The sequence below is a fragment of the Acinonyx jubatus genome, chromosome A2 (genome assembly GCF_027475565.1).
Source record: "Acinonyx jubatus isolate Ajub_Pintada_27869175 chromosome A2, VMU_Ajub_asm_v1.0, whole genome shotgun sequence".
Classification (NCBI taxonomy): Eukaryota; Metazoa; Chordata; class Mammalia; order Carnivora; family Felidae; genus Acinonyx; species Acinonyx jubatus.
In genome coordinates, this window is record NC_069383.1 from 111,273,229 (window position 1) to 111,292,187 (window position 18,959).

Consider the following 18,959-nt stretch of genomic DNA (forward strand, 5'->3'; position numbering starts at 1 on the left):
CAGTGGCACAACCGCCCGCCTCCCCGGGCCGCCGTTAACGCCGGCTCCCCTCACCTCCAGAAGTCAGCTCCCCCCACCCCCGCACCTTGTTTCCTGCCCTCCTTGAGCATGAGCATCTACCCCTAAGCCCGGCTTGGTCTCGCTCTCACCCGCCTCCTTCTCCTCACGCCGGGCCGTGCTCTTGCCCTTGGCCTTCCGGCCGCACGGTTCACGTCCCTGCGGCTCCCTACCGGCCGCACGCTTCCGAACCATGTTGCCCAGGCAAGACTCCCTGAGATTGACGCACTAAGCCGCGGGAATGGGAGCGCAAGCTCCGCCTCCAGCGGGACGAGGCATCGCCAGCCCTTTCCTTATAGGCCAAGGCTACGCCGATGAAGCTCCGCCCCAGCCTCAGCCTCAAATGACCAATACAAACTGTACAAAGCAAGACAGCGCAGAGGGAATTTCTCTCTACTTCCGGCTCATTGTATTTTTCGCGTTTCCGGAGACAGCGGCGGGGGGAGGGGAGCGCGCGAGCGGCTCGCGTACTCTCGCGAGAGGCAGGAAAGAGCGCAGGGTTTGAAGCATGGCGGACGACGTGGACCAGGTGAGTGTATTTTGAGGGGCTCACTCCAGAGCGGCTTTTCCACTGCTAGCCCTCACCCTGTTCGGCTTTGCGTCCCAGGGCTACTTTCTCCAAGCTCACCGAAAGGTGGCCTTCATGCCGCCCTGTTTCTAGGTTATCACGACTTTTAATCTTCCCTTTGGTAACCGCGCCCCCTCCGAATTTTGTCTCACGCCCTGAGATGGTTTCCCCTTGGAAGCCCGCCTGAAAACTAATTATTCTTCACACTCGTCACTTCCTTTCCCTTGTATCTCATCTTCATCAGTGGTATGGGAATGATTATCCCTGCCTGCCTCACGGAGATGTCGGGATTCTGGTAGAAAAGGTGATAATAAAGCTAAATAGTTACTATTATGAGCGCAACGGTTGTTACTCGTTCAGCAAATGAGTAGTAAACATCAACTTGTATGGTTAGACTCCGCTCTAAGCACCAGGGACACCGGCATTGACAAACGTGAGCCCTGTCCCCACTTGGAGCTTATGTTCTCTGGAAGGGCAGATAAGTAAACAAACTTGCAATATGTAGGAACTGTGATGTGGCATGAAGAAAACAAGCAAGGACCTGGTATATAAAATAATATGATGGTCCTCCAGGCTTTCTCATCTTCTCTCCTTTTCCCGAAAATGCTCTTCCTAAGATATATTTGTGGATCAGGCCACAACCTAGCTTTCTCCTGAAACTTCACCTCATCAACGAGGATTTATCTGGCCGCTTGCATAAAATAGCACTCTTTCCCAGTCTGCTTTATTTTTTTTCGCAGCATGTTATTTGTTCATAGTAAGTAGACCCTTCGATGTTCAACGTCTGTCTTTCCCCACTCGAATGTGAGATCCTTAAGAGCAGGGTTTTGTTCACCATTCTGTCCTCCAGGTTCAGAACAGTGCTGGAAACCCTGAACAAATATTTATTGAACGAATGAATTGCTTAATCAGGGAGGCTTCTTTGAAAAGGCAAATTTAAAGCTACATGAAAAGTATGGACAGTGGGTATTGTAGACTATAGCCAAAGGAGCAGTAGGGCTCTGTGGTGTGTCTGTTCTTGTAGTATTACTATATATTTATTCATACCCCTCTCCCCACTAGAATGAACTCCTTGAGGGCAGAGACTGACCGCTCTACCGTAATGTAGTAGTTGGTTAGCTGGTCTTGGACAAGCACCTGTTTAATTGGGATTGAGGACCAGTTGAGGTTAGGAATTTTTTTTTTTTTTTTTTCTAGATTCTAGCTTTTTTAAGACTGTAGAGCCTGTAACTTTCAGTCGCATTCTGCCACTGGCCTGATGTACTCACCAAAGAAACTCCTTGAATAATCTTACCTACTTTCCTGCCTACCCATCCCTTGCATTTGGATGACTCCCAAGTCATCCTAGCCCTGATCTCTCTGGGACCTATATTTCCAGCAGTTCTTCAGTTGGAAATAACAAGAACCATTTTTAAGTACTTTCAGTTTGCCACTTACTATTGTGAATACACTTAATACGTTAACTTAATACATTAGCTCATCCAGTCCTTGCAAGTATCATGAAGGGAAGATTATGGCGTCCTCATTTTACGAACAAGGAAGCTGATGCTCAGAGATGGCATGATTTTTTTTTTTTTTTTTATCCGAATTCACAAGTTTCAGATTCAGGAGTTGAACACACACTGCCTGACTTCAAAGCTAGTGCTTTCAACCAGTATTCAATACTCCCTGCTAAATATATTCATCTTAGTGGCCAGTTGGCACCCTAAACTCAACCTGCCCCAGATTGAATCTCTCCTTGGCATTCTGATTAGTGTGTGGTAATCATTAAATGAAATTTTTTCAAATCACTAAATGAAATTTGAGGTAAGGTTGAAGTCCCAGACAGTGACTTCCTGTACCCTGAAATTGGGTCAGGCGCTTTGGATTTTGAGAGAACAAAGTACATGCTTATTTTGCTGTATAACTCCTTCCTGCGTACGTGTGTTTCAGCCTTCACTTACATAGCACTCACTATGATCCAGGCACTGTTTTAAGCTTTCATAATATGCCCTTTGAGCCTCACAACAACAGTATTAGGTAGGCGCTATCGTCATCCACACTTTACAGAGTCTGAGACTGAGGCATTGAGGTTTAAGTAACTTGCCCACCGTCATACAGGATAGCAATGACTTGAACACTGCACTCGCTAGTACTGTATTACTAAGCGTGTTTCTTTCATCAGCAACAAACCACCAACACCGTAGAGGAGCCCCTGGATCTCATCAGGCTCAGCCTGGATGAGCGAATTTATGTGAAAATGAGGAATGACAGAGAGCTTCGAGGCAGATTACATGTAAGTAAATTTATTAAATTACCTTGAAATCAGATTATTTCTCTGTCATGCCTCCCTACCACTACCCCCTTGAAATATAAACACTGTCTGATGTAGAAGAGTATTTTGAATGTAGATAAGAAGGTGGAAGGTCACCCATATTTCTACAAGTCAAGTACAACTGCATTTAATCCACCTCTTTAATATTTTTTCTAACAGAAATGATGTGATTTTAAAGAACATTTTCATTTCTTTCATTTTTTCTATTTATTTGTAAATAGCATTTATTCTCCATTCTTTTTAAACGTTCTATCGATTACTGATATGTACATAAGTTTGTGTTTTCTTGTGAGAAAAATTAAATAGCACAGAAGTACATAGAGTAAAAGGTGAAATCCCATTTTTTTCTTTTGCTAGCCACTTAGAAATTGGGTCTGTGATCTTTTAGGTCTTTTCTGTATATTTACACATAAATACATATACATGTGATCCCACACATGCATTTGCACTATATACACCACCTGTAAATAAAACTGGGATCTTGCTGTATATATTTTTGGGCAGCTTTCTTTTTCACTTAATCTTTCTTGGAAATTATTCATCATGAATGCATATAAATCTCCATTCAGCTTTATTTTTTTTAGAGAGCGAATGAGCGTGAGCTGGGGAGAGGGGCAAAGGAAAAGAGAATCTTAAGCAGGCTCCACGCTCAGCACAGAGCCTGATCCCCCAACCCTGGCATCATGACCTGAGCTGAAATCAAGAGTTGAAGGCTCAACTGAGCCACCCTGACGCCCCTCCTTTATTCTTTTTAAGGACTGCATAGAATTCTGTGTATTGTAAAAGTGGTTTTTAGATTGTTTTCCATTTCTTGCTGCCGTAAATAAGTCTGCAGTATGTATTTTTATGCATATTTCTTTGTGTATATCTGTGCATATTTCTATAGGATTGGTCCCTTGAAGTGGTCCTATTTATTCATAAAGAGAGTATACTGAAGGTTTTGTCTTTTCTTGACAACTTGTCACTCTCCTGTATATATTGGTTTTACTACCATCATTCTACCTTAAAGGGATTTAAAACAGCTCATATTTGTGCATTAATTACATTCCAGGTGCTTTTATTATAAGTGTTTTGTATGTAATGTCTCATTTAACCTTTATAACAGCCGTATCAAGGTGGACGCTAATTAGCCTGGTTATGCAGTTGAAGAAGCTCAGGCCTAGAAAGGTGAAGTTACTTGCTTAAGTTAAAGGAAGGTCCAGAATATGACCCTAGGCAATCTGACTGCAGCCCCATTCTTAAGTACTTTGATTTCACCTTCCATAAGACCTAACGGTAAAGAGTGTCCTGTACTTAGAAAGCAGGGACCTAGGAAGACAGTGATCTTGATATACAGCTGGCTTTATGAGAAGAGGAACCCTGGGAAATGGAAGAGTGGCAACTTCACCAAGAAAAAGAGAATTGCGCTTAAACACATGGGCCAGTGGCATGTGGAGACACACCCCAGGACAGATAATGTCGCCTTACCTCTTGGAGGCTTCTTTAGTTCCCTTCTAGACTTCATTGCCTCTATACTAAATGGCCCCCAATATTTTGTTTGTTTTCTGGCCCTCATCTATAGATTTTTGCTCTTGTTGGTATGCTTTGCTAGAAGTGGCTGCTATGTGGCTGATGTGTTACTTTTATTTTGATGTGAGCTGGTAAACCATTTAACCCTTTGTTAGAAGTGAGCATGAGTGAGAGGCACCTGGGCAGCTCAGTCGGTTGAGCATCCAACTCTTGATTTCAGCTCAGGTCATGATCCCAGGGTGGTGGGATTGAGCCCCATGTCAGGCTCTACACTGAGCTTGGAGCCTCCTTAAGATTCTGTCTCTCTCTCTCTCTCCCTCCTTCTCTCTCCCTCCCTTCTCTCTCCCTCCCTTCTCCCTCCCTCCCCCCCCTCCCCCACCCTCCCTGCCTCAAATAAAAAATAAATTTTTTTTATTAAAAAAAAATTTTTTTTTAATGTTTATTTATTTTTGAGAGAGACAGAGACAGAATGCGAGTGGGTTAGGGGCAGAGAGAGAGGGAGACACAGAATCTGAAGCAGGCTCGAGGCTCTGAGCTGTCAGCCAGACTTGGGGCTCAAACTCAGGAGCTGTGAGATCATGACCTGAGCCAAAGTCAGACACTCAACGAACTGAACAACCCAGATGCCCCAAAATAAAAGAAATTTTTAAAAAAGAAGTAAGCGTAAGTGGGTTCTGAACAAGGCCCCTGGAGTTTCACCTTTTAGTAAAATACATGAGCTTTAGAGTTTGGATTACGGCTGTCCCTATCAGGATGGCAACATTTATTGATTGAGCCTACAGGTGCCAAACACAGTTTATTTTGGCTAGGTTTTACGTGGGCCAGGTATTGCTCTACTGGTTTCGCGCGGTGGTGTTCAGTTTAGCACAGGGAGGTCTTGTCTTGTACCTTTGGGAGACTGGAGTGCCATCTTCTTCACAGTTACAGAATCGTACTTCTTTCACTGTATCTCTCTTGTCATGCTGTTACAGAGGGAATTGAAAGAAGTCTACTGAAAAGTGATGAATTTGCTTTTTCTCATAAATATTATAAATGATGTGACTGTCTTGGATGACCAATAGGGTAGACACTTGAAAAAAATAATAATTTCAAATTATTTTGAGTAAATTCATTTTAGGCCATATAAACAGCTTTGTATTTTTATCAGGTCAGTTAACTTGTCACTGGAAATAATTTGTGAAGAAACAGCTTATTGGCACAGCAGAATTATTTTTTATTTGTGTATAAAAGTGTGTGTAAGCTCTGTTCATTGTTCCTTTATTTGATGATTAAGTTTCTTGATTGCTCACCTTTCCACTGCAGGCTTATGATCAGCATTTAAATATGATATTGGGAGATGTGGAAGAGACTGTGACTACCATAGAAATTGATGAGGAAACCTACGAGGAGATATATAAAGTAAGTCATGGAATTCTGTTCTTCACTTTTAAAATGTCAAATGTTCTCAACATCCAACAGCGTAACACTTATTTATAAAAAGCCCATCATGATTTGACACCTACTTGTGGACCCAGTAAAGTATAGCAATCAAAAGCAAAGACTTTAGGGTCAGACGGACCTAATTTATAGTGCTGTTGTGGCCATGTCCCACCTGGGTTATGTTGGGCCAGTGAATTAACTTGGCAGATTTCAGTTCCTCATTGTTAGGCAAGAATACTAGCACTTACCTCATCCGGTTGCCAGGATTCACTGATACATGTCAGTTTAAGATGCTCATGTGTGTTAGTCTGTAAGAGTAATGCTGGACAGTGTTCCTTGTTTGATGTGAATTTAAGCTATCAATAATTAATAAAAACTAAAACGGAGAAATTTTAAAAACACTAACTCCGTAATAGTGAGCCTATTACATGTTGATTTAAGTAACATCAACTACAGGACAAAATACTTAGAAGCGTCTTTGTTTTACCTTTTTGCAGATTTCTTTAATGCCTGGCTTAATTGAAATCTAGATTCTCACATCTTTTTCTGCATGTAATCTGTTATGATATGTCATAGTTGAAAGTCCTTCCTCACGGGTAGTTACAAAAGGGAGGAGTATTTTTTGTGGGTATTCACGTTTGATGCTACATTAAAACTCAACAAGTGGTAGTTTCTTAAAGGTTAATTGCAGTGTGGAATCTGAGACCACATCATTGAACTTTTCATACTCTTACTATATGCAAATTCATTGGTCTGCCTTGTTCTTTTTTTTTTTTTTAATGTTTATTTATTTTTGAGTGAGAGAGAGAGTGCAAGTGGGGGAGGGTCAGAGAGAGAGGGAGACACAGAATCCAAAGCAGGCTCCAGGCTCTGAGCTGTCAGCACAGAGCCCGACATGGGGCTTAAACTCACAAACTGTGAGATCATGACCTGAGCCAAAGTTGGATGCTTAACCGACTGAGCCACCCAGGTGCCCCACTACCTTGTCCTTTTAATGGATCTTTTACATTGTGTGATTCTGTGACATCAAGCACTGGTCATTTGGAAAATATTAGTTCGTGGAGCTATGCAGATCTTCTGAATGTTGGCACATTTCATTGTTCAATGTGGAAAAAAAAAAAAAGGAAATCACCTATGTCTTTTAAGTATTTGAAAAGCCAGTCATACTCTATACTCTATACTCTATACCCTTCTAGAGTATAGTGGTTTAAAATATAGACTCAGATTGCAGGACTGGAATTAAATCTTGACTCCCTTGCTTGCCAGCTATTTAATTGTATCAAACTACGCAATCTGTCTGTGACTAAGTCTCCTTGTCTGTAAAATGAGGATGGTAGTAGGACCCACTTTATACAGCTATTTAGGATTCACTGAGAGGTTACATGAAAAACCTTCAGGTTAGTGACAGGCACATAGTAAGTGTTCATCTTTTAGCCTTTTATGGTTTTTGTATTTCTGCTTTATCCTGGCTTTCCTTCTGTCTTCAACGACTGCTGACTCCTTTGTAAATTTTCTTTCTCCTTCTGAACATGGGTTTTGAATTTTTTAACCTATGTGTCTCTTTTTCCCCTCAGAGGTGTGATGTCATTTAGTAAGTAGGAGTCTGTAACAGTAATCAGTACAGCACCAAAACTTGAGCTCTTCACAGATCTGGGCTCAGATTTTTGCTGCTAGTGGTTAGTTTCATGACCTTGAGCAAGTTATAGAAACTTCCCAAGCCTTAGGGGACCTCTTTTGTAAGATGACAGTAACTGTGCCTGCCTCCCAGGATTATAACAGGAGGCACTGAACTTGGTATGTGTAAAGCCATGGCATGTGGTGACTGGTAGCTGTCATGATTGTGGATCAGTCTGTGTCTCCAGTTTGTTTCCTTTTCTGAGCTTCACTCTTTCATACCCAGTATTCTAATTGAAACTATTTTCACATTGGATATTATCTTGAACTCAGTACATCTGAAAGTAAATTCCTTTGAAGGTGTTCTTCACCTTCAAAATGAGATCATTCTCAGTTCCCTATCCTCAGTGCATGATTTTCTGTTGTTTCGACCATAAATCTCAGAATTTTCTTGGACTTCTCTCTTTCAGTCACACCGATGAGTAACTAATTCAGTTGATTCTTCACGTTGATTCCAGTGTGTCATTACTGCATCTTGCTCTCTGTGACAACTGTTACTAATATTTTTGTTCTCTCTGTCAGATCCACATGTGGTCACTTGTGGTATAGATTCCTAGAACCTGAAAAGGAGGAATTAATTACTGTTGCCCCTCCCACAGCCATTATAGCGGAACAGGGACAGAATTTTCACCAAAAACAAACAAAAAAAGCCTGCCTTCGGAAAAGGGAAGAATGGAAACATATGGCAGAATCCCCTGGGGAGGTGTGAATGTTCCCTGTCCTAGGATTTGAAGTACTGGCTTTTAGGTCAAGTGTGTCCCATGTAATATTTGGAACATACTTAGACCAAAAAAAAAAAAAAAAAAAATTCTCTTCTATTTATCTAGAATTCAAATGTAATTGAGCACTCTATATTTTTATTTGCTAAATCTGGCGACCCTAAATGGGGGCTTCAGCTTTCACAGCCAAGTACTTGCTTATGCTGGAAGACTGAAAAATAGTCAAAAGCTTTTTTAGCCGGGCTGTTTCTTTGCATGCAATTTCTTTAAGAGCTTAGGACTTTGTGTGCATCTGATCTGTTCATTTCCAATCAATTCTATGGGCCAGTAACCTCAACATTCTTGCCTACACATAGCCTATAGATGCCTTTATTTATTTTAGTTCCTTCCCACTGTTCTTCCCACCCTTAGGCCATTTGCAAAGTAAATTTGGGTGGGAAAGCAGCACACTTAAACTAATTCTTGCCTCAGGGCTGAGTTTGTTTAACTGAGAAGGTTTGCTGGGCTTCAGTCCGCAAAGCTTTTGTGCCTGTTCATTGTCTATAGTTTGGGATCTAAAAACTGTTGGCTTTTCAAACCCTGTGAGTCCTATTTCTTGTGATCTCTGCTTGAAAACCAGTTAGTTCTTACCTGGGCTCATCTCTTACTGCCTTGCTGAATGTATCAGGTTAATAGCAACTAACATTTGGCTTGTTCCAACCTCTTCCCCTAGAATCTGTAGGTTAGGGAGGCCCTTGGGCTACCTTCCAAGCCTTTGCAGGCAACATTTTTACCTAATGTTTTCTCCAGGCATAAGAGGATTTCAAATATTTGTATTCCATATCTGTTTCCTCACTGCCTAAGGCTCCACCTATAGGCTAGTGCCCCAAGTATTCGTTCCACATATGTGAGCGCAGTAGTAGGACACAGGAGCAACATGTAACGGCTCAGTACAGCAGCGGAATTTTATTTCTCACCCACATAACAGTCCTGAGTGGAGTTTTAGTTCAGCATGATAGCTTTCTTTCAGGTACTTAATCAAGGGCCCAGGCTTCCTCTGTCTTACAGCTCTGCCATCTCCAGAGTTCATTATCTGAGTCTGGCTAGTCATGGGAGGAAGACCATAGAGGGGCATTTGTGGGAGGCTTATGGGTCAGTCAGTCACTTCTTTTTACTTCCCATTGGTCAAAACCCAGTCTCAGGGCTGCACCAGGTTGTAAGGAAGTGTGAGTAATGTAGTCTAGCTCTGTGCTAGGAAGAGGAGGAACGTGGGTTTTGGTGAATGCTCTAATCTTTGCCCCAATTATTGACATCCTGGAAAAGTAAACAGTTAATAAAGTGGTTCTTTGTGCTACAAAGGTAAGTGAGTGATGAGGTTTTTAAATCAGTTGTGTTATGATGCGTCTGTGTGGGTTTTGTTGTTGTCAATTTCTCAAAAAATAAATAATACTACTACATATTTGTATAAATGTGTTGTGTTTTGTTTTTTTTTTTCCTCTTCCAGTCAACAAAACGGAATATTCCGATGCTCTTTGTCCGGGGAGATGGTGTTGTTCTAGTTGCCCCTCCATTAAGAGTTGGCTGAAACAAAGAATTTATCGTGTTATGGAATATAGGAGACTTTGTATGATTGCCTCTTTAAATGTAGAAGACATTCAAAAGAGAAACCTGCGTTAATTTCGACATTAAGAAATGACCAAGGATTCTTGCACTCCTGAAATGAGTTGATTTGCAGATAACTCAAAAATTCTTAAGCTAAAGAATATTTTTATTTTTTCCAACCCTTTCAATAAATGTGATCACCAAGATGCAGAACTCTTTTTCAGGAGTTGATTTGCTGTTGTTTTCTCAGACAGTTTCTGGGTTTTTTTTTCCTTTAAATTGAATTTGATGTTTCCTTTTTTAATTTTTTTTAATGCGAACTCTTTAAAGTAAACACACATCTTACGTTGACTTTACTTGTATACACTCATCTGTGCATCTCCTAGGTTTGAGGCACCAGGTGGATCACTGAAAATTAGTTTTGCCAATATGCATACTTCCTTCAAATCCTCTGGGAAGGCAGTTCTTTAAACCAACAGTTGCAGGCCAGGGAGGTAGATAGAATAATGCATGTACAGGATGCCATAAGAGCACAAAAAGGAGTGCCCAAAGAACAGGGTGGGTGGGTGGGTGGTGGTGGTGGGACTGTGACATTGTAGATGTTAACACTGCCATGAATATGAAGCATGATTTCTGTTACTTCTGCTTGGTCCAATTTATCTCTAAGGTCAGGCTTCAGAGGTTATATACCTGTGTGGTTCAGCCTCGTCATATCTACCAATGCCACACATATTTAATGACTCAAAGAACATATTTCCGCTCTTGGATCACGGGCCATTCGTGACGAGAGGTCTTCAGCAACATATCTCAGTAGCACAATAAAACACAGTGGCTAAAAAGCAAAGCTCTTTTTATTTCTAGCTTCAGTCAGTCAGCACTTAATGCTTGAAAGAGAGAGGAAAGTACATGTATGTGTGGCAGTTTCTCAGACTTTATTTAGACAGGACTTAGAACCTGACGTTCTCTACCAAGTAGGTTGTACCATTTTGAAATGTAGAAAGTCTGATGTGTGGATAGCTTGCCTGTGAATATGCTGAATGTGTGTGTTAGTCCATCATCAAGCACAATATGCTAACATATGCACAGTATTTTCAGCCATGTGCAAGAAAGAGGTTTCCGGTAAACACTGTAAGAAGGTTTTGTTTTCATTATTTATTGTACCTGTCCCTGCAAGTTAATGGAGAAGAGGAAGACGAGTGTGAGCAAGCTGCCAGGTTTTATCTTATGTGAGGAGACAGGAGAGAACCTTCACTTTTGCTCACCCCCACACTTTGTCCTTAGGCCTCAGTAGTCCCAGAGGGTAACCTGTTTACATCAACCCGTTCAATATTGGAAAAATAGGACCTGTGGTTCTGTGGTGGCGAATGGCAGATACTTTGGATCACCGTTTCCAAGTAAAACTCTTGGCCTAGATGCTGCTGCTGGTGATACTGCACAGTAATGATTGCCATAAAGGGGCATCAGGCAGAAGCAGCTTGTATGTATAATCCCTCTTCAATCCCTACACTAGCTCTTCAAACCGAAGCTCCGAGAGCTTGCATTGCTTGCCTGTGGCCCCACAGCTAGCACTAGACGGTGGGATGTGAATCTGCTGGACTCCTACCTGTGTGTGTGTGTGTGTGGAGACGGGCGTGCTGTGGAGACTCTGGCTCAGGGTAGTGCACTGCTCCTGATGTCTCCCACAGCCACGGGGTGACTGGAGCATCTGGCCCTCTTGCTGTGCCACACCCTCCAGTTCTTCCTGAGCTTGTGTTTTATTTTTAGTGGCTTCCAATATCCATGGTTAGTTCCTGGATACTACTTTATTCTTGGCCATCTTTCTCTTTTTTCTCCCAGAAGTGATAGAACTTTTTTTACACTAGAACTTTTGGTGTGAGGGCTGTTGTGTACACACGTAGGTTTCTAAAAACCGTGGCCCTTAAAATCTGACACAGTTGATTTCGTGTGCCCATAAAACTGATGTGACATACAAATGTCCACTTAGCTCCTAGCTGTTAAGATACAGGAAGAAGGGCAATAAAAGATCAGCTGCAGGATAACCATTTGCACGTTACCAGACGGAGGAGGAGGAAGCAGGGTGGGTTTTGTGAGCCCTTCTGTGGTTTAGGCTACCTGCCTGGAGGGTTGGAGCTGGGACTCAGTCTGCACCCGGGCAGCTCAGGCAGCATCCTGCCACAGCCCTCCACGTCAAGGCTTCCTCTACAGGGCTGCACAGGGCTGCCCTTTGAGGGCTTATGCGGTCAGAGGGCACCTTGGAGCCATGCCTTGGACTCCTAGGCTGCACAGCACTTGGAGCTCCAGCCAGCTGGACGGCCGTGGTCACTGGAGCTGGTGATGAGGCTTCTGCAATGTGGTGTCACATAGCTCAAGCCGAGCCTCTTGACCATCTCCTTTGGAAGCCTCTCAAGCAGATGCCATACCTAGATCCCTGTCTTGGTGGTTTCCTGAAAGAGATTGTTATGAATTATTGCCTCATACAAAGGAGGGTGGACTGACAAAATTTAGGATTACGCATTTCTCTTTCAGACAAAATGTGCCCAAACTGAAACCCAAGTAACTTGAGTATCTCAATTTAGACTAAAATCATCAGCTACAAGTTTTCACACATCTCCAATAGTGACTTTTAAAGATCTACATAAACTCAAAGTATTATCTTTCTGTACACCAAGAGAGAAACTGGTTCCATACACCCTTTTATTACAATAATACCTATTGCCCACAGTGTTCTTAGCCTGTAGCCAGAATGAGAGGAATGTTCCACTGTGAGCAATTGTCACCTGTAGAGCAATACTCCTCTGTATTGGACAGGGAAAGGAACTAAAAATTCCGGGATTCATCCTGGCAGGATCAAGAGGCTCAGTTGGTGTTTCTGTCACCCAGCTCCACTCAACTATGTGGGCAAGCCCTCCCCTGTAGCAGATCCAGGCTTAACAACCGACCTGCCAATGGCAGTGCTCTCCCTTGAGATTGGTTTGTGTGCTGGTCCCTGGCCAGTCATTAGGGCTATGAGAACGTAAGGCTCTGATTGGCCAGGCCTGAGCCACATGTCCCTCCTGAAACTGAGCCAGATTTTCCCCACCTGAGCCATATGGTCTGAGCTTGGGGTTGGGGGGGGGGGGCGGGGAGTCGTTCTCTAAAGGGAACCAGAGGAAGGGGTGAGTGGGAACTGCGGACAAAAGGTGCCTGACATAGAACTTGGAGCCTCCTGGTTGATAGAAAACTCCTTTGATTTACTTGATTATTGGTAAAACTTCTTGAAACACACCTTATAGTGGAGACTGTATGATTTGAAGCCATTACTCTGGAATCTAGTTGGAGGCCCTGGAGAATCCCGAGGAGGAGTCAGTGTGGATGGAGCTTAGACTTGTTCCCTGAGGGGGCCTGATGGCAGCGGGAGTCTCCTCTGGGAGTTAGGTATGGGACCTGCCACACAGGAAGGGATGAGGCTGAGAGTGGGTATTGGGGTCTTTGGAGCTCAGAGGCAGACAGGTTACTTGCTTGAGGTGAGTGAAGAACACTGAGCCCCACCAGACAAGTTCCTGCTTATGAGCAGGGATCGGGCACTCACCACCTCTGGCATGGGGCCTGGCCAAGAGTTTGTCCTCAGTAAATGCTGAGTGAGTAATTGAACCACAGGAAAACCAGTAACAACACTGTTAGTGGAGGGGCAAGTAGTACTTTTTCCTCCAGCTTTATGAAAATGTAATTGAAAAAATTACAAGACACTTAAAGCGTGCACTGTGGTGATTCATGTATAAGTTGTGAAAGGATTCTCACCACCTAGATAAGTAATACATCCATGACCTCACATATTTATCTTTTTTTTGTGTGTGTAAGAACTTTTAAGTTCTACTCTCTGAGTCAAGTTTCAGTTATACGATGTCGTGTTATCAACTGTAGCCACCATGTTTTACATTAGATCCTCAGGCCTTACTCATCTTATACCTGAAAGTTTGTACTCTTACCAACCTCTCCCTGTTTCCCCCACCCCCGGCCCCTGCCAACCACCTTTATTATCTAAAGGTTTGACTTTTCTCTTTTTTCTTTCTTTCTTTCTCTTTCTTTCTTTCTTTCTTTCTTTCTTTCTTTCTTTCTTTCTTTCTTTTTCTTGCTCCCTTTCCTTTCCTTTCCTTTCCTTTCCTTTCCTTTCCTTTCCTTTTCTTTTCTTTTCTTTTCTTTTCTTTTCTCCTTTCAGGTTCCACATATAAGTGGTAGCCATGGAGTGTTTGTCTTTGGTGTATTTCACTTAGTGTAACTCCCCCAAGGTCCATCCATGTTGCAAATGACAAGATTTCCTTCTTATGGCTGAACAATATCCATACACACATGCATACACACCCATGTATTTATACACACACTTCTTTATCCAAATGATACTTCCAAGGTGAACTTCGCACATTGTTTTCCAGATACTTGCGGTGTCTTCCCTATAAATTGGACAATGCTTCCCACTTTTCTGCCCTTCTAGCCATCTTGTCTCCATTACCATTTACCTGAGAATAGCGATATGTACTAGCTGTAGATACCTAACGGAAAACTAGCACCAAGAAATGAGGAAGCCAAAGCCAAGTGTTTTAAATTCCTTTTAGATCCATTGCTCACTCTTAATACCCAGAGCATGTAGATTCTTCTTTTCTTGGCTGCTTCTAGAAGCTTGCTAGGTGTGGAAGCAACACACCCCACTGTAGTTCCTGATACTGATTACTCCAAAGGCATTTTTTTTTCTTGCCTCCCCTCCCACCCACCTACAGGACTGTGGGGATCTGGGCTCTGGGTGTTGACAGGACCTCCACAGTGTTGCCCTTGGTGAGTTGGAAAACTGACCATAAAGTCTGGAAGTGTGGAGTCATGAACCTGGCTTCAAATCCCAGCTGTGCCATGTACCAGCTGGGCAAATTACATCTGCCTTAAGGTCAGCAGTAAGGATTGGAAAGCATTTGTATAAACAGCCTAGGATAGTGTCTGGAATGTTACTGACACATCACGGGCACCAGTTGCACAAGTCACAGAAGTGGATGCAGTATTGGAGGCCAGTTCATCACTCATTCATCTTATTCCAAGTATCCCTGCTCTTTTTCTCCCTAAGTACTTTTCAGGAGATGTGAAATAATTTAATTCAATCAATTAAAAATTGTGATCAAACATCTACTGAGTGCCAGGCCATGTAAATAGAGGACTGAACAAAACAAAGGGAATCCACAATGCTAAGTACTATAGACATGGAGGGTAAGGTGATGGGGCATGACAGCGGCAGGAGAGAAGGAGGAACACCAGAAGGGCTCAGGGAAAGTGTGTCCAAAGAAGTAACATTTGAGCAGACATCTAAAGAGCTGGAGGGAGACAGTCCTGTTGGGAATTGGCAAAACAGCATTTGTCCAGGCAGTTGGAACCTGTGCAGAGGCTCTGAAGTAAGAGCAGTTTCACCCAGTCAAGGGTCAGCAAGGAGGCCAGTGGGCTAGAGGAGAGTGAGCCAAGGAGAGGAGGCCAGAGGGGCATTGGATCCCAGAGACCTCAGTGGTCCAGGTGTAAGCATCTTCATTGTACACGTGGGGAGGAAAAGGCCAAGCCAATCTAGTTCTAAAACCTAAATTGGAGGCACTTTGTGCTGCAGTCCCTGGAGTTATGCAAGGTGTAGTTTGTGTAGCTACACAGTCCCCTTACTTCTGATCACATGCTATTTCACTTCCTTTTTCTTTTACTTTTTTTCTTGTAAAAAAAAAAGTGTTTATTGGGATGGTTCCCACTCATCTTGGTTCAGAGTGCTGCCTCTGTCTGAAGGAGCCACCTTATGCAAGTTTTGCCTTTCCTCCTGTGGGCTGGCAGAGGACAGTGGAGCAGCTGCTGTTTGCGCCTGGCTACAGAGGGTGCTGACTGTATAGCCTGGCGGGCACTCCACATCCACGGAGCACAGGAACAGGGGCTGTGCATCGGGCGCTTCTTGTGCTTTTCTTCTCTCCTGAAGAGGGATGAAGGGGATCTTTGCATGAGGCAAGTTCTAGTGGGAGGTCATCCCTGCCGGAAAGGTCATCCCCTTTGCAAAGGAAGGGTTCTTCCTTCTGAGTACCAGCTGCCATTTAGACCCAGCACGAGCTAGTATCCCATGTTCACCAAGGGCAAAAGAACTGCTCTCTTCCCCTCACTTGGGCTGGGTGGAAATGACACAGAGTTGGAAACCAAATGGTCAGGACTCAGCTTTCTCATCTCATGTTTGGTGAATTTTGGCAAGCCTCTCAGCCCTTTGGGGCTCAATTCCTCACCTGAAGGGAAATGCAGGGGGAAGTTTTACCCCTGCCAGGCTCGCGCTAGTAAAAGCTGCTAGCTCGGTGAGGGCACCTAAACTTATGTGTCTTCATTGTCAACACCAGGTGGCGCTGTGCTCTTTGCTTTTCAACTTGAAATTTTCCTTGGGTTTGCCATGTATATTAGTATTGGCCAGAAAAGTCTGTATCATTTATTTTCTTAAATCTAAACAGTTAGTGGAATTCCAGCCCAACAGTATCTGTTGCTGCCAGGAGCAAAGAAGAAAAAAAAACAACATGCTGTTTAGGCCCCAGGGAGCAAGTTGTAAGGTAAAATGCCCTTCTAATTGTGCCCACATCCTGTGGAGCTAAAAGGAGATTGTCGACAAGGCCACATTCCAGACTAGATGGCTTTTGTCAGCACTCTGTCCTTCGCGTGCAGTTGACTGGTGGCTGGAGAGCGATTGGTCAGGGTTTGAGGCCGGATGCCGCCACTCCATAGAGCAGATTCGCTTACCTGCTCAAAGCCTCTTTGCAATGTCCTTTCAGTTCAGACCTGTTGTGGTGGGGCAAGGCCTGGGGTAATTCTGTTACTCATGAAAAGAGCCTGAGTTTGGAGTTCTGGAAGACTCTTGGTGACAGTATCTGAGAGCCAACAATTGTGTGTGCTAGGTAAAGAGTACAGATTTGGAGTCAAGAAACTTTGTGTTCATATTCCAGTACCACTACTTACTAGTTGAATAACAGACTCGGCCTCTCTGATCCTATTTCCTCTTCCGTGAAATGGGGTTGGTGGCACTGCCCACCTGCTGCAGAAGGGCTGAGGCTTCCAAGGCGTCCTCGCTCGGGGCCTGGCATGCAGTTCACGTATCGTTGTTTCATTTCATTAAACCAGCGGCTCCACATAATGTGCTTCCTTTCTCCTAACTGCCTTTCGGACCTCTGTGGTTGGTCCACAGTGCAAAAAGACCCCTTGTAAATACTTACCTGCCTTTATTACAAGGATCAAAGTCGTTCTTTACGAGTCCATAGTTTCTGCCTTGCTGAGTCCATTACATTTAAAAACTAATCTCATTGATCTCTTCTCACATTGTTTTTCCTTTATGGCTTTTCCAGGCTGAGGATTGCTAGAAACTGGGTCAAACAAAAGCTAATCATGATAAGGGTTTGGAAATTGGGTGCGAAGGACTGGGGCGGGGGGCGGGGGGTGCTTCCCTTTAGCAGAGTCTAGACCCTCCTCATCCTTGGTTCTCAAGACTGTTTTTCACAGTTCAACTTTAGGGTATAAGAGAAAAGAGTGGAACCAGCTCCGTGAACAAGGTCACCCAACAACATCACGAGATGATGACATCACTGTCAGCTCCTGCCCAGGAAAAACCCAGGGCTCAAATAACCGAGGGAAAGGGCAGGTCATCTCCATGGCAGGCTGACAGAGCTAGTTGCAGGCCACCACCAAATATCAGGCCTGGAAGTGTTGCTAAAAATTACCCAGGGGCCACACTGGCCTCTGCTCGGTTTGCCCTGGGCAGACTTGTTGCCCTCACATGCTCGGGACAACAGAATATCACCAACAGGTTTTTTTCCATTTCCTAGAAGAAAGGTTACCAACTGCCAGAATCAAAATAGAATGTGAATCGTGTCACAGGAATCCTGTCCAATCCAAGCACACTCATATTGTGCAATGGCCTTGAGGGGATAGAGCAGATAAGCAAAATCTCCAAGTTATTATCACTTTGTTGGAATTGACATCTCAGAAGGCCTCTCGCCGTCCTCTCTCTGGAGGCTAGTTCTGTTTCTACAATGCTACGTGTCAAGTGAATCATGTTTTTAGTGCCCTAGAGGGACACTATTACTTAGGTCAACCTGATGCAAAACCCTCACGTCAAGAATCTTTGTGTTAAAATGAGTAGTTTTTCCCAACTTTGTTCATCTCCCAAGTTCATGGTTTTATACATTGTTCTTTTATCTTTTTGTCATTCTTGGCTTAAACTCTTTAGTATTCATAATGGTATTATATAGTTTTTCCATATGGTAGTGAAATACCCACGGTAACTTTCCTGAAGAACAAATAACAAGTTAATAAATTGAAGAATTCAGTGCTTTGCAGATTTGTCTTTCACATGTATGATGAATATTATCCTTTTAAAAAATTGTGATAAAAAACATTAATATAAAATTTACCATCTTCACTTTTAAGCAGTAGTGTTAGGTGTATTCACATTATTCTGCAACATATATTAGTTTTGTTAAAGCACTCGTAGATGTCTTTTCAGTAATTAGAGATGTCCCCTATCAGCCAAGTCCTTCTCCCATGACATAAAACTTTATTACTGTACCTAAACTTACCTTTCAAGGATTTCAAAGCCTTGAACAGTAATTCTAAACAAAATCCATGGACAGTACTTAAAATATGTGCGGGTGCGGGGGGAGCAGCACTTAGAGAAACCTGTGAAGCCATTTCATACTTTGTCACAATCCAAACTCCTTTGGGTAGAACGGCCTGGCCGGAGATCTGGCCTCAAGACCGTTCGATGAGGGTCATAATAAAGGCATTCAGGTCACATCATCCTTCCTCAAAGACTCCAGCGGCTTCCCTTTCCACCATAGAAACCTCTACACGCCTGACCCATCTCATCCCCTTCTAACCCCATCCCTGCCTGTCTCTCTGACCTCACTTCCTTCTCCCCAGCCACACTGGCCTGCCTCCTTGATGGCCCTCAGAAATGTCAAGGGGCACCTGGGTGGCTTAGTTGGTTGAGTGGCCGACTTTGGCTTAGATCATGATCCAGGTTTCATGAGTTCTACCCCTACATCAGGCTCTCTGCTGTCAGTGCAGAGCCCACTTTGGATCCTCTGTCTCCCTCTCTTTCTCTACCCCC

The 18,959-nt window shown here is 43.4% G+C and overlaps 2 protein-coding genes across 4 annotated transcripts in view; one reads left to right on the forward strand and one right to left on the reverse strand.

Annotated features, from left to right (window-relative positions):
- The window catches only part of XPC (XPC complex subunit, DNA damage recognition and repair factor), a 28,990-nt gene extending 28,642 nt beyond the window's left edge, over positions 1-348 (reverse strand). The window contains exon 1 of one of the 3 annotated variants that reach the window (XR_008296994.1): positions 150-348. Coding sequence is in view for 1 of the 3 variants with exons in the window: in XM_015076344.3 (XP_014931830.1) it covers positions 150-252 (103 nt within the window). In the remaining 2 variants the exon portion in view is untranslated. The remainder of the gene's footprint in view (positions 1-149) is intronic. The other 2 variants (XR_008296995.1, XM_015076344.3) reach the window with 2 other exon arrangements.
- An 84-nt stretch (positions 349-432) lies between these two features.
- LSM3 (LSM3 homolog, U6 small nuclear RNA and mRNA degradation associated) lies at positions 433-10,059 on the forward strand. The gene is made up of 4 exons (XM_015076388.3): positions 433-586; positions 2,790-2,900; positions 5,751-5,846; positions 9,744-10,059. The coding sequence occupies exons 1-4, from the start codon at positions 566-568 to the stop codon at positions 9,822-9,824; spliced, it is 309 nt and encodes a 102-aa protein (XP_014931874.1). The 5' UTR covers positions 433-565; the 3' UTR covers positions 9,825-10,059.
- The last annotated feature ends 8,900 nt before the right edge of the window (positions 10,060-18,959 follow it).

What these genes read in the sequence shown, in the direction of transcription:
- LSM3 (XM_015076388.3), top strand. Translation starts at nt 566, where the DNA reads ATGGCGGACGACGTGGACCAG. An exon ending in TGGCGGACGACGTGGACCAG is followed by an intron (nt 587 to 2,789) that starts GTGAGTGTATTT and finishes TTCTTTCATCAG; the next exon opens with CAACAAACCACCAACACCGT. An exon ending in CCTACGAGGAGATATATAAA is followed by an intron (nt 5,847 to 9,743) that starts GTAAGTCATGGA and finishes TTCCTCTTCCAG; the next exon opens with TCAACAAAACGGAATATTCC.